Below are 12,737 nucleotides of genomic sequence, written 5' to 3' on the forward strand. Positions count from 1 at the left end.
CTTCCTAATCACATTGTTTCTCAACATCAAACATCCGCTCGGATATCGGTACCTTCAGTCCATTTCTGCAACGCCTTGACCTGCCGAAAATATAAAATAATATCGCGTTACTGAAGGTCTTGTGTGCTTCCAGGCGCGATGATCCTCAACGCATCGGTTGACATCTAGGGTAAGCTCTATCATGGTTTCTTCCAAACGGGTCAACCAGAAGAAGGAAATCCGTCGGTGCGTGACGGAAAAATACATCTCGAAGAAAATGTGCCCTGGTTTGTTTCGCGATTAGGCCTGGTGTTCGAGACCACTCGACACAGATATTGAGACTACTTCGTCAAGTGAGTTGGCCACAGCAAACATATTCACAGTGTCTAAACGGGCTGAAGTTATGATATGGTGTTAGGCTACTCGCTTGTAACTGGTACATCAAGTGGTTGAAATTGACACTGGCACATACACTTTGTGTGTTGGTATTCTGCACGTTAATTCCTTCACGTGAACAAGAGATTACTTAATGAACGTGTTACGCCCCACTAACCACTTATAATGTTACCGGAGTCGCCGAGGTTCCGGAATTTTGTCCCGAAGGAGTTCTTTTACGTGCCGGTAAATCTACCGACTAATGACTGACGTATTTGAGCACCTTCAAATACCACCGGCCTGAGTCAGGATCTAACCTGCCAACTTGCAGGCAACAGGCCAGCGCTCTACGGTCTGAGTTACTCAGCACGGCACAGCTCATTCGGAATCGGAAACGTAATTTGCACTAACACCCTCCTACACGCAGGAGGTTAGTCCTTTGACCTCTTACGTTCGAGAACCTGCGCCTCGTAGTTTCCTAATGTAGTAGATTACTTTGTCACTCATTACATACTTTGACAGTCATACGATGAGTGTGAAAATAGCTAGAAGTGGGAAGGAAGCGACCATGGCCTTAATTAAGATACAGTACCAGGATTCGCCCGGTGTGAAAATGGAAAAACCACGGAGGAGCCCGGGAAACCATATTCAGGGCTGCGGACAGTAGGGTTCGAGCCCAGGATCTCCCGAAAGCAAACTGATGGCTACCTGACCCAAACCGCACAGCCACTTATTCGTTGCATTTCTTGTACAATTACTTTCGGCACTCTTGCAAGTTTATAATATCGCTTTCTTGACATTGCAACATTTACGTGGCCATGGCTGAAACATGGCTGAGGTACATAGAGACCTTCACATCCCTTGAAGTATATTGATCGCGATACAAAAGGCGAAGCGAATTGGAAACTGATGCCTCTTGAAAGAAAATGGATATGATGTTAAGTCAATTCGAGTGTATTAAAGCTACCTGCCCAGCTTTATCTCCACTATCTTACTATCTCCAAATCTAAACTTCTTACAATAAGGCCCTAATCTGGTTCCGTTTAGGAGCCGCTGGGAAACATTCAGATTTTTATGGCTCCATGTGTACTGTAGAATATGAATATGTGAAGTCAGACTTTTAATTCCAATGGATTCAAGAATTATGTACGAAATTTAAGCAGCTAACCTTCATCTTTAGTATTAATCCGTTGACGGAATTGTACGGCTTTGAACTTCCGGGTATAATCTCAACGGTTTTCAAATTAATTAATTAAGACTGCTAACTTTCTAGAAAATTATGACAACTTTCGGAGATATGAACGTTTTGCTTTAAATTTCAATCACGATATCATCATGTGCTAAAATTCTGGCTGGTAGTTCAATAACATTTAATCCATCACCATCTACAGAGGGGTAGACCATGTAACCGATCTCTTGCAAAGAAATCAACGAATACCATTTATTTCTTTTTTGTGGGTTTGCCAGCATATTTGTATGTAAGCGGCGTATTTTTAAGAAGGGTCAAAGTGGGTATTTAGTACAATTATAAATAAATAATTATTCGGATCAAAACATGGTTGCAAAACAGGCAAGACCTTTATGAAATCTGCCTTAAGAATATTAATTTACCCAACAGAATGAACAAAATTTGATACCTATGATATTTCAGAAGACAATTCACACACGTTAAATAAATAATATGTTTCTGGTGCCCCGGGATTATCGACGAAAAATGCCTTCTTTACATTTGTGTTATTATGTTGCAGGACGTCAATGATTTCATTAATAATTGAAAGTTTTTCCTTGTTTATTATGAGTACCATGTCAGGAAAATCAAAATTGAAAATTAACACATTAGTGTGAATCGAATGATCGCCACACTTCGCTAATAACTGGAATGAAATTTCATTAATAATTAAACGTTGTTCCTAGTTTTGTTATCAGTACCATGTCACCCAAACGAAAATTGAAATTTAGCTCAGTAGTATGACACGGAGGGTCGACTCATTTCGCTAACTACCTGGGTGGAAGAAGTTCACAGCCTCAGTGTTTAAATTGCGACACGCAGAAGATGCCTTTTACGTTTCTCCAACATCATTTCAAGCTATCAAACATAGGTAGAGCTACACAGAGACAGTAACATTGCGACGAGTATGCTCTTGTCGACTAAATGATTCTGCAACTGAACACAACACAGACTGGAGCAGCTGACCAGAGACACGTCCGACTGCACATGCCTGCTTTCCCACTTCGAACTCCTCTCTCACATCGTATTTCTCAGCGCTACTATAATCCAGGTGGCCTTGAATTACTGGCGAGCGCTTTGGAGAATAAGAATGCTATATTTTTCTTTAATAATTGTAAAATATCCGGCAAGAAATATTTACGCTATTAAAGACACATTGCAACTCAATAGGCCATGTACATTCGTCAGAATGCTTTCCGATGTCAATCGATCATCCGGTCTCTTAAGATCGATATAACAAAAAGCAGCCTAGTGTTTTAAATATATAGATGATAATAATAAAAATAAAAATAATAATAAATAAGCAACATTCCCGGTTTTGGAGATCTTGTACTCTGCCCAGGTAGTAATTTAGTGATGTCCTCCAATAGCGGAGACACAAATGAACTGTACAGGAGAGCCTGATTTCTGTTGCGAGGCTATTTTCACTGTGTAATATGAGTGGGAATAGGTTGTAGAATATAAGTGCGGGCGATGGTTGAAGTTTTTTTTTTTTTTTTTTTTTTTTTTTTTTTTTTTTTTTTTTTTTTTTTTTTTTTTTTTGTGAATGTGATATATGAGTCTTCGGTCAAGAGTGACACTCGGGACCATCCGATGACTTCTTCGATGCATCTGCCCCTGTCGAGCCTGCATTGCCTTGTACCCCAATAATGTCACAGGATACTTATTAACATATTAACATAAGTTTGATTGTTCACTGTTGGAACAAAGGTTCAAGTGTGCAGAGGCAGTTGTAGAGGTATCACGGATGTCTGGCGGCAACAACAAGATGCAATACGAGTTCAACATTCGGGTGCTTGGCATGTCCAATTGAAACACCGTACAGACACCTACTGTACTGCTAAATAGCACAAGAAATATTCAAATGAGGTAACAAGTGAGAGAAAGTACAACTCTCCTCAACTTACATTCTGGCTCTGTGTAGTCAACGCCTCCAGCATGGTCACCTTCTCCACATCCGCTAAAACAGAGAAGAGCTTGACGTTTATATCGAGTAGAACTTACAGTGTTTTATCGCTAGTGGATATATATCGTACGATCTCAGATAGATATTTTGGCGGTGATGAGATAGGAAATGGATAGTAGAGGGAAGGAAGAGTATGGGGTCTTAAATAAAGTACAGCCTCTATTTTTGCCTCATGTAAAAATGGGAAAGTGCTTGGTTTTCAAAATAGTGTGTGATCATCACGGACGGCGATGCATGATCTACAACATGTCCCCGTCCTGGCCAAAAGATTCGTCAGGGGTGATTGTGGTAGGGCGTTCCATTCTTCCACCAGCGAGGTTGAGAACTGCTGTATGGTTTGTTGCATCGATTTCTGCACAACATGTCCACCACGTGCTCGATGGAATTAAAGTTGGGCAATGGGCAGGCCAGTCCATTCGCCGAATATCCACTCGCTGCGCTGTACGATGCGGTCGTGCATTGCCATGAATAAAAATGAAATCAGGTACGAATGCCCCCAGGAAAAACGCACATGGGGAAGGAGTACACTGCACACAATAACGTTGATGTTGAGTGTATCCAGTTCAAAGGTTTGGAAGTTGGTGCGCCCATGCAACATTATGCCTCCTCAGACCGTAACATTTGTACCACCAAAATGATAATGTTTGACAATGTTCCTGGGTGCATTACGTGTCCCCACCTCTTGTCGTCTGGAATCACTACTCAGACTGAAACTGCTCACATCTCCTATTCTATCCAGACTTGATGCTCTGGGCACCATCGCATACGGTGCCGCCGATAGGCGGGTGTCAAGGGAACACAACGTAATGGTCGTCGGGCGAACAGACCACCCATATGTAGTCACCGTGCCACTGTGGAGTGAGACTGGGTACGTTGCAGTCCTGTTGAATATGGTTGCAATGCACCCGCTGTTTGAAGTGAGTCTTTTTTTCGCCTGTATCACAATGTAGCGGTCATCTGCTGCTGTATTTGACCGTGATCGGCCCTCTCCTCTCCTTCCGTCATCAGTGCCTGTGATTTGCATTGCTTTCCATGCACGAGAAACAATATTGTGGACAATACCAACTCCTGGGATACACTCGTCCAACTTCGTCCTCCTTCCAGTTTCCCCGATAATTCTTCCCTGCGTAAAGTCACCGAAATATTGTCTCCGAGCCTTGTTGTAATGAATAACACCACCTCAGCGCCCCGTAACAGCTCGCAGATCAAACACACTGTCTTGTCACGTTCCTTCATGTACCGGGCGGTACACCTCCACAACGCAAATTCTAATATTGCGCCAGTTGAAACTCCTACTGTTGAATATGGTTTAACAAACTATATTAATTCAATGGTTTCTCGAAAGATGTCACCACAGTAAATTTGGTAATTTTGCAGTGTCTGAACGGTGTCTATTTCGACTTGTGTTTGTTTCCTCCGGATCAAGAAGTTTGGACGTTCCCTAACAGATGTCTCTACAAAACTATAATAACGCACTCTGGTGTAAAGGAATGAACAGTCCTGAAGAAATTTAACATTCATAAGTTTTGTTTTTGCTAACTTTGTTCTGTGGTTTGAGAGTTGGCAATGTTAATCCTTTCTTATCGCCAGTTTTGAAATAAACCAATCCCGAATTTATTAAATTAATTTTCGTACAATCGGGGCTTTCTTCCCCAACCTGCTCTGTAACTGTGTTCTGTAACCAATAAACTGCTGTGGGTGTGTCTTATCATTCATGAAAGGTCTCGAATGTATCACGAGGGTATATAAACTGCTGATTTTCTTGTCTCGGTGCCACTTCAGTAACATCTCTCCTTGTGTGATTATGTAGCAGGGGGCGGAAAGCGCCTCTTTCTTCGGGCAGCAGTTCATCTATAAGGTAACGGCCATTTTATATCTTCATTTCTTGCTAGCTCAGCAGTTTAACCCGCGGGGCAGGTTCGAAACCTTTCTAATGCAACCTATCTTTAAAATTTAATAGACATGTGGTAAATTTTGGCTCTTTAACTATAAATTGGGATAGAGAGTACCTAACCCTCTCGAGCTCCCAATCCTATTGTTTTGAGGTGACTTTGTTTTCACAACCGTTTCCTTCTTTCTTAATGTAATAGTCTTCTTATACAAGTCACCTCCTTAGTATGGGATTAGCCCTTGTGTATGCAGCCTAGTGCCAAGTAGGTTTTAACATTGTATTAGGAGTGCAAGTTACGCCTGCAGCCAATTTGGTATTTTGGGCCATGTAATTAACTTGCTTCTTTACTGAATAGGTCCAGTAGGTTGGGTATTTATTATCCCTGTTCTTGGTGTGCCTTGAGGGCAGATTGAGGTATTGTTTGTTGGGGCCTTTGATAGGCTTGAATCTTGAGAGCGGGTTTGCTCTTTCTTAAATTTGATTTCTGTGTGTCTCGAGGAGGCTTAATATGGTAATCAGGAGCCAGTGCTCCTTGGCATGATTGGGGTTTTCTGCCCCTTTGTTTGAACTTGGTATATAGGTAAAGTTGGACTTATAGCTCAAGGTTCGTGAGTGTCGGGCTCGAAGCCCAAATTTTGTAATGAACAAAAATTGTACTTTCTTAATTTGTTGATCTGCTACTTGGTACCTGTTATATTCTGTTATTTGTTTATCTTGAAAAGAAAATATAACCTTTGTTAAAGTTTTAAATTAACTTTAATTTCGTAAGTTGAGACCTATTCCACCCAGCACCTTCTTTCACCTCTGCTGTTCCACAGATACCTCGGAACAAGTGGTAGCAGAGCGTGGTTGAATGGGTCTCAATTTAGCCCCTTTTGACGGCTAAACATTGCTTTGCTTTCGAACTCTAACAATTTTCTCTGTCGCTGGACTTTTCTTTCTCATTTTTCAAATCTGTTAATTTTTTTGCTATCATGTCTGACCCTCGCGAAGTCCTCCATCCTCGCCATTTGCGCAAGGAGGAATTTTTCTATAAACTCCCCATTACGAAAGTCGAATATGGTGGCATGCTTGTTCAAGGGATTGTGAAACTTAAGGTTCCGTCTGGTTGCCCCTTTCAAGTGCTTTCTTTGAGTGATGATCATTGCTTTGGTCGTGTGACATCAACCTTGTCATTCGTTTCGAGTGCTTAACTGCACTTTTCCTATCGGTTGCCTCTTTATGATGTAGTTTTTGGGCGAGGTCGTTGGGTAGGTTCATGGGCTAAATTCTTTGCGATAGACCTACTCTCATTGTATGGGCACTATGCCTTTTTGGCCAACCTCTCCTTATCTCTCCTATTAAGCCTTGCTGGATGTCACGTTTAATGTTTGTCTGCTATGGTATAATGTGTATATTTTATTTGCACGTCTTATTTTTCGTCTTGGGTCGGGCATTTCTTTGCCCAATTCTTCCCGTGCATCGAATGAAACTTGTGGCGTTCAGGGGTCGCTTACGTCCTAGTTCTCTGTAATCGAAGCCTTCTATGTTGTGTGGAATCTAAGTTCCTTGGGACCTGTAGCCTCCTCTAGGCATGATCTGAATCTAGGCTAATCCCTATGCTAGATTGTAGGGTTCTCTGATTTTGCGGCGCGTATTGGTTGGTAAGGTAGCGTGATTGCGAGGTAGGCAAACGAAGTATGTGTTCCTGTCGCCCAACATTCTGTTGTGTCTTCACTTTAGATATCCCTCCCGTTGGTTATGTGTCAGATGGGGTAAATCTTCTAACATACTTAAAGTGGTCTCCGTCATGTTTATTGATCTTCCCTGTTTTCGTCCTCACGACATACACTGTTCTCGGTCTCACTTCTCTATTTCTGACAGTGCCTACTCAGGTGAGGAATTTTGCTTCCATTTGAGATGTGTTTCTACTTTTTCGACCCGCAATCTGGTCCTCCTGCTCATGTTCACCCATGATGTCTTTTGTATTTTGATGCTTTGTAGGGTCATATTTTTGTGTGATAGGGGATCTTGTATGGGAGTTATAGGCTCTTTTGATATACATTTTCTCTTTTGTGATTTAGCGTATTTATGATGTAAGAGAATGGGAGGATGTATTGGGAGTAGGTTGCTCCTTTTGGGTATTGATGCATCTTCTCGTGTTATTTCTTGTCTGTATTGTGAGGTCATGGTGTTACCTCTTTTCATGTGTACTTTGTATAGGGTAATTTGTCTTGTAACATGGGTGTAACTAAGTCATCCCTGAGTGATTATCCCCGGTAGGACGTTTATATCGGTATGAGGCGTGTTTCGGCCTTCGGATTTATCGATGAGGTTCTACACATTAATTTCTCCTGGGAGTTGTGCTTTTCTTTGGGGCAGGCTCTTATACGATAGTAAACCATCTGCATCGTTAATTTGGGGTTCATCCCGGTGAAGTTCTAGATATTTCCTTTATTTTTACCATCTCAAGAATTCCTCCTGGGAAGTAGGTGCCATTCATTTTCTTCCGTTAAATTCTCTCGGGAGTGTATCATAACAGTCTTCCCTCATAGAATGTCACTGAATTTCCGTGAACCTCTCCTTTTGGTTTCGGTGTTTTCATATCGTAAAGTGAGTTGCTCTTTCTTCCTTTTGGTACTCTGGTAATGAAATAGATCTGAGCATGGACGGATGTCCACCCATTTTAATGTCGGAAATCTATTCTTGTTTAAAAGGTGTGTTCCCGCGGGCAAGCTTGACCCCAGATTTCAGGGGCCATGTGTCATTTTAGTTTTTTGACAACTTGTTACATTCTTAGCGAGTAACCCAGCCACCGAGAGGATATTTAGGGTTTACCGGTCGCAGGTGAAATCTGTATAATTTTCGTGCAAACTTTGTCTTTATAATTTTGTAAGAATCCTGAAGGTTATATTTTTGATTTCATTTTAAGGCCTTCTGCCCCTTATATTTTTACATGTGGCTGAATCGGCCTTGTACCAATACTATGTAAAACCTTTCCCATGGTTACTCTGCTGTCCTTGCACTACGGCCATTACCACGCTCCCGCCTCCTGCTAAAGCACACCAGTGGCAATAACTATATAAATGAAATAAATGTTTCCACGCCGCTGGCCCCTCAGCCTCAACCACAATAACTGTACCCTAAAGCAAAAATTTCCAACAAATGGTCTGTCGCGGAGATCTTACTGTTTCAGTGCCCCCTCAGCCATCAACCGCCGCGCAGCAACTTGAACGGAAACAGGGCCCCCTTCGTTCCTGTGAAGACTCTCTAAGAACGGCGAGCTGGAGTTCAGCTCCCGGCAAAGGCTGATGTGCGACGCACCAACCGCAAGCTACTGAGGACTGCTTCCTAAACTTCGCATGTGCGGCGTGCTTCACCTCGACTACCCCTCTCATAGTGCGGGAGAGCGGTATCTTAGGGTACGGGAGGTGTCTGGGCGACTCGTACAAACATCGAATGCGGCGGCAGGTCTGCCCGTCAAGCATTAGCAGCGTGTAGTGGTTTCACCTATCTTTAAATTGAAATTTAAATTAATAACCACAAAAGACCTTGAATTTTTGTTTCTCTCTTCAAGATTTGTTAACTATTCAGCAAAAAGTACCTTTCAGCAAAGCTACCACAAAGAAATTTCAAAACTGGATTCTACTTATATCAAACAACTTCTGAGACCTCCGACCACTGAAAAGTTATATTTTTCTCTTCTAAGTTCTTCATCAAAAACTTGGACATTTTTAAAAAAATAAAATTTTGTTCCGTGTCACCCCGTGGAAGGACTTTTGGGCGGGGGGAGGTCTGTACCGGGCGGTACACCTCCACAACGCAAATTCTAATATTGCGCCAGTTGAAACTCCTCTACAGGAGAACGCCTAAACTTTAACAAACTATATTAAATCAATGGTTTCTCGAAAGATGTCACCACAGTAAATTTGGTAATTTTGCAGTGTCTGAACGATGTCTATTTCGACTTGTGTTTGTTTCCTCCGGATCAAGAAGTTTAGACGTTCCCTAACAGATGTCTCTACAAAACTATAATAACGCACTCTGGTATAAAGGAATGAACTGTCCTGAAGAAATTTAACATTCATAAGTTTTGTTTTTACTAACTTTTTTTCTGTGGTTTGAGAGTTGGCAATGTTAATCCTTTCTTATCGCCAGTTTTGAAATTAACCAATCCCGAATTTATTAAATTAATTTTCGGCCAATCGGGGCTTTCTTCCCCAACCTGCTCTGTAACTGTGTTCTGTAACCAATAAACTGCTGTGGGTGTGTGTTATCATTCATGAAAGGTCTCGAATGTTCCACGAGGGTATATAAACTGCTGATTTTCTTGTCTCGGTGCCACTTCAGTAACATCTCTCCTTGTGTGATTATGTAGCAGGGGGCGGGAAGCGCCTCTTTCTTCGGGCAGCAGTTCATCTATAAGGTAATGGCCATTTTATAACTTCATTTCTTGCTAGCTCAGCAGTTTAACCCGCAGGGCAGGTTCGAAACCTTTCTAATGTAACTTATCTTAAAAATTTAATAGACATGTGGTAAATTTTGGCTCTTTAACTATAAATTGGGATAGAGAGAGCCTAACCCTCTCGAGCTCCCAATCGTATTGTTTTGAGGTGACTTTGTTTTCACAACCGTTTCCTTCTTTCTTAATGTAATAGTCTTCTTATACAAGTCACCTCCTTAGTATGGGATTAGCCCTTGTGTATGCGGCCTAGTGCCAAGTAGGATTTAACATTGTATTAGGAGTGCAAGTTACGCCTCCAGCCAATTTGGTATTTTGGGCTATGTAATTAACCTGCTTCTTTACTGAATAGGCCCAGTAGGTTGGGTATTTATTACCCCTGTTCTTGGTGTGCCTTGAGGGCAGATTGAGGTATTGTTTGTTGGGGCCTTTGATAGGCTTGAACCTTGAGAGCGGGTTTGCTCTTTCTTAAATTTGATTTCTGCGTGTCTCGAGGAGGCTTAATATGGTAATCAGGAGCCAGTGCTCCTTGGCATGATTAGGGTTTTCTGCCCCTTTGTTTGAACTTGGTATATAGGTAAAGTTGGGCTTATAGCTCAAGGTTCGTGAGTGTCGGGCTCGAAGCCCAAATTTTGTAATGAACTAAAATTGTACTTTCTTAATTTGTTGATCTGCTACTTGGTACCTGTTATATTCTGTTATTTGTTTATCTTGAAAAGAAAATATAACCCTTGTTGAAGTTTTAAATTAACTTTAATTTCGTAAGTTGAGACCTATTCCAGACAGCACCTTCTTTCACCTCTGCAAATCCACGGATAACTCCGTAACACTTCACATGATGCATTTTGTGGGACCAGTCCCAATTGGCGCTATAGTCGCGATGACCTCACGCCAGGCTTCCATGCACGTGTGGAGACCTCTGGCAACATGTTACCTCGCTGCCATTCATTTCCACCATGTAGTTGATATGTTATGTTGCTTTATCTATCTCTACCTTAAGTTTTGCACAGCAGTGTATTTACCATTTCAAGTTATGGTGTCTTGCTTTTGGGGACCAATAAATCAAATAAAAAACCTCAATTACAGTAGCACAGTTAACATTCGTCATCGGTTGAAGGTTATAAGTAATTTTCAAAGTCATACACTTATTAGCGTATACTATTTTAAATGTTGTGTCACGTTCATGAAATGCTCGCATGAAATGTTAGTACGGTAATCTATTTACGTCTATGGCATGATCCTGCCACAGTAAATAACTTCATGGACGGGTGCCCAGAGTGTAGACAGCTACACAACACAGTGTTCACTTACACATCTCCGCATCGTCCCTCAAAATAGTCTCCGTTGGCCACCGTAAAATTTTGTCAACATTTGTACAGCATTTCAAAGCACTGCTGAGTGATATTGGCAGAAACATCCGTAACGGGTGTTCTTGTGGCAATGATGACATAATCGGTGGAATGAAATCTTTGCTTTCAATTCCGTTCCTCTTGAACAAGCACAAAGCGATGTGTAGGGGCGTTGTCGAGTAGGAATAGCCAGTTCTTCCCAATAGTGATGGGATATTCGATTCATGTAACGGAATCGATCCTGCAGCTAACTGTGCGAAAAAAAGTCTTGTTGTTTAAAGGCCTCCCCTCACAGTGACAACTCCATTAAACAGTGTACAGAATTAGAAGAAAAATACCCGTCCACGGGCAATCGGTGATCTCGTGATTCTATGACTTAATTATTCTGCAATGACGCGATATACGAACTGAGAGATTGCAGGGCAGTTCTTACCAATAAAAAAACAGATATTTCTGAGTGAACATAATCATGACTCATAGTCATAGTGGAAGCTATAAAGTTGAGTTGAATTAACTCTCGAATGTCAACTAAGTTATAACCCAATAAATAGAAGATCCTATAATTAGCATATCTACTTCGGGATTATAATATAACTTCGTTCATAACACTGCAAAAGAATCCAACTATTATTTAAACCTCCTTGTCACTGGATACCCAGGTGAGAGTACTATTTGCTGAGTCCGTAATAAAGCCACAAGCGAACGATTCTTTCAGTTAGCCATGACTCTTTATGTCTCGCTTGCGGCGAAACATCGCCTCCTCGCCAATGTACAGGGTTCCCATAGTAACCGTGTGTGTGTATTGGCTCACTGATCCGAGAGTGCGCCACTCGGCACTCGAGTACCGTGAGCTCGCCGCTGTTGTGATACGATTCACTTGGACAGTTGAATGAATCGATGCACTAGTTCGAAGCATACACTGAGTAGCCAACACTATTTCCCACACCACGGCTCAGGACGCCTACGACGAATTCAATTTTGTAGACGGTCGTTCTTCTTTACAGTCGCTCCTTGTGGATGAACTCGATCAGCTCAATTTCCTGTTAGGCAAACAGTTCAATCATCAGCATGCTTTTTGCCCTATAATGGCGATACGCGCGATTTTTATTCTATCACCTGTAACACTACGCTTTGCGGACATGTCTAATTGTGTTCAGACTGCGAAATTGTTGCATTCTGCTGGTCGTGTTTTTAACCACTCTTCACAAAAGCACAGAGCGAAGTCCAGCGTCGTCGTCGTCGTCGTCGTCGTCGTCTTGTAACTCTAGACTTTTCTTCCCACGACACTCAGTCGCGTAGACGATGACTGATCGCCTTCGTGCTGTCCTGTTTTACACTTGATCAATTTTTTCTGCTTTTGCTATATGAACGCAACTGCCTCTCACTCGGCCGAGCGAAGTACTATCAGCGCACCATCCCACAGATCACCACAGCGACACTGTGTCTAATTACAGTACTACGTATTTAATATCAGCTTGATATAATGAATCGCACTGATGAAGCACTTC

The 12,737-nt window shown here is 41.9% G+C and overlaps 1 protein-coding gene across 1 annotated transcript in view; it reads right to left on the reverse strand.

The window, feature by feature from the left end:
• The window catches only part of LOC137498910 (uncharacterized), a 29,487-nt gene that overhangs the window by 11,071 nt on the left and 5,679 nt on the right, over positions 1-12,737 (reverse strand). Inside the window, exon 3 of the mRNA XM_068226706.1 lies at positions 3,490-3,542. Coding sequence (XP_068082807.1) covers positions 3,490-3,542 — 53 coding nt within the window. The remainder of the gene's footprint in view (positions 1-3,489; positions 3,543-12,737) is intronic.

Source organism: Anabrus simplex, chromosome 3, assembly GCF_040414725.1.
Source record: "Anabrus simplex isolate iqAnaSimp1 chromosome 3, ASM4041472v1, whole genome shotgun sequence".
NCBI classification, from domain to species: Eukaryota; Metazoa; Arthropoda; class Insecta; order Orthoptera; family Tettigoniidae; genus Anabrus; species Anabrus simplex.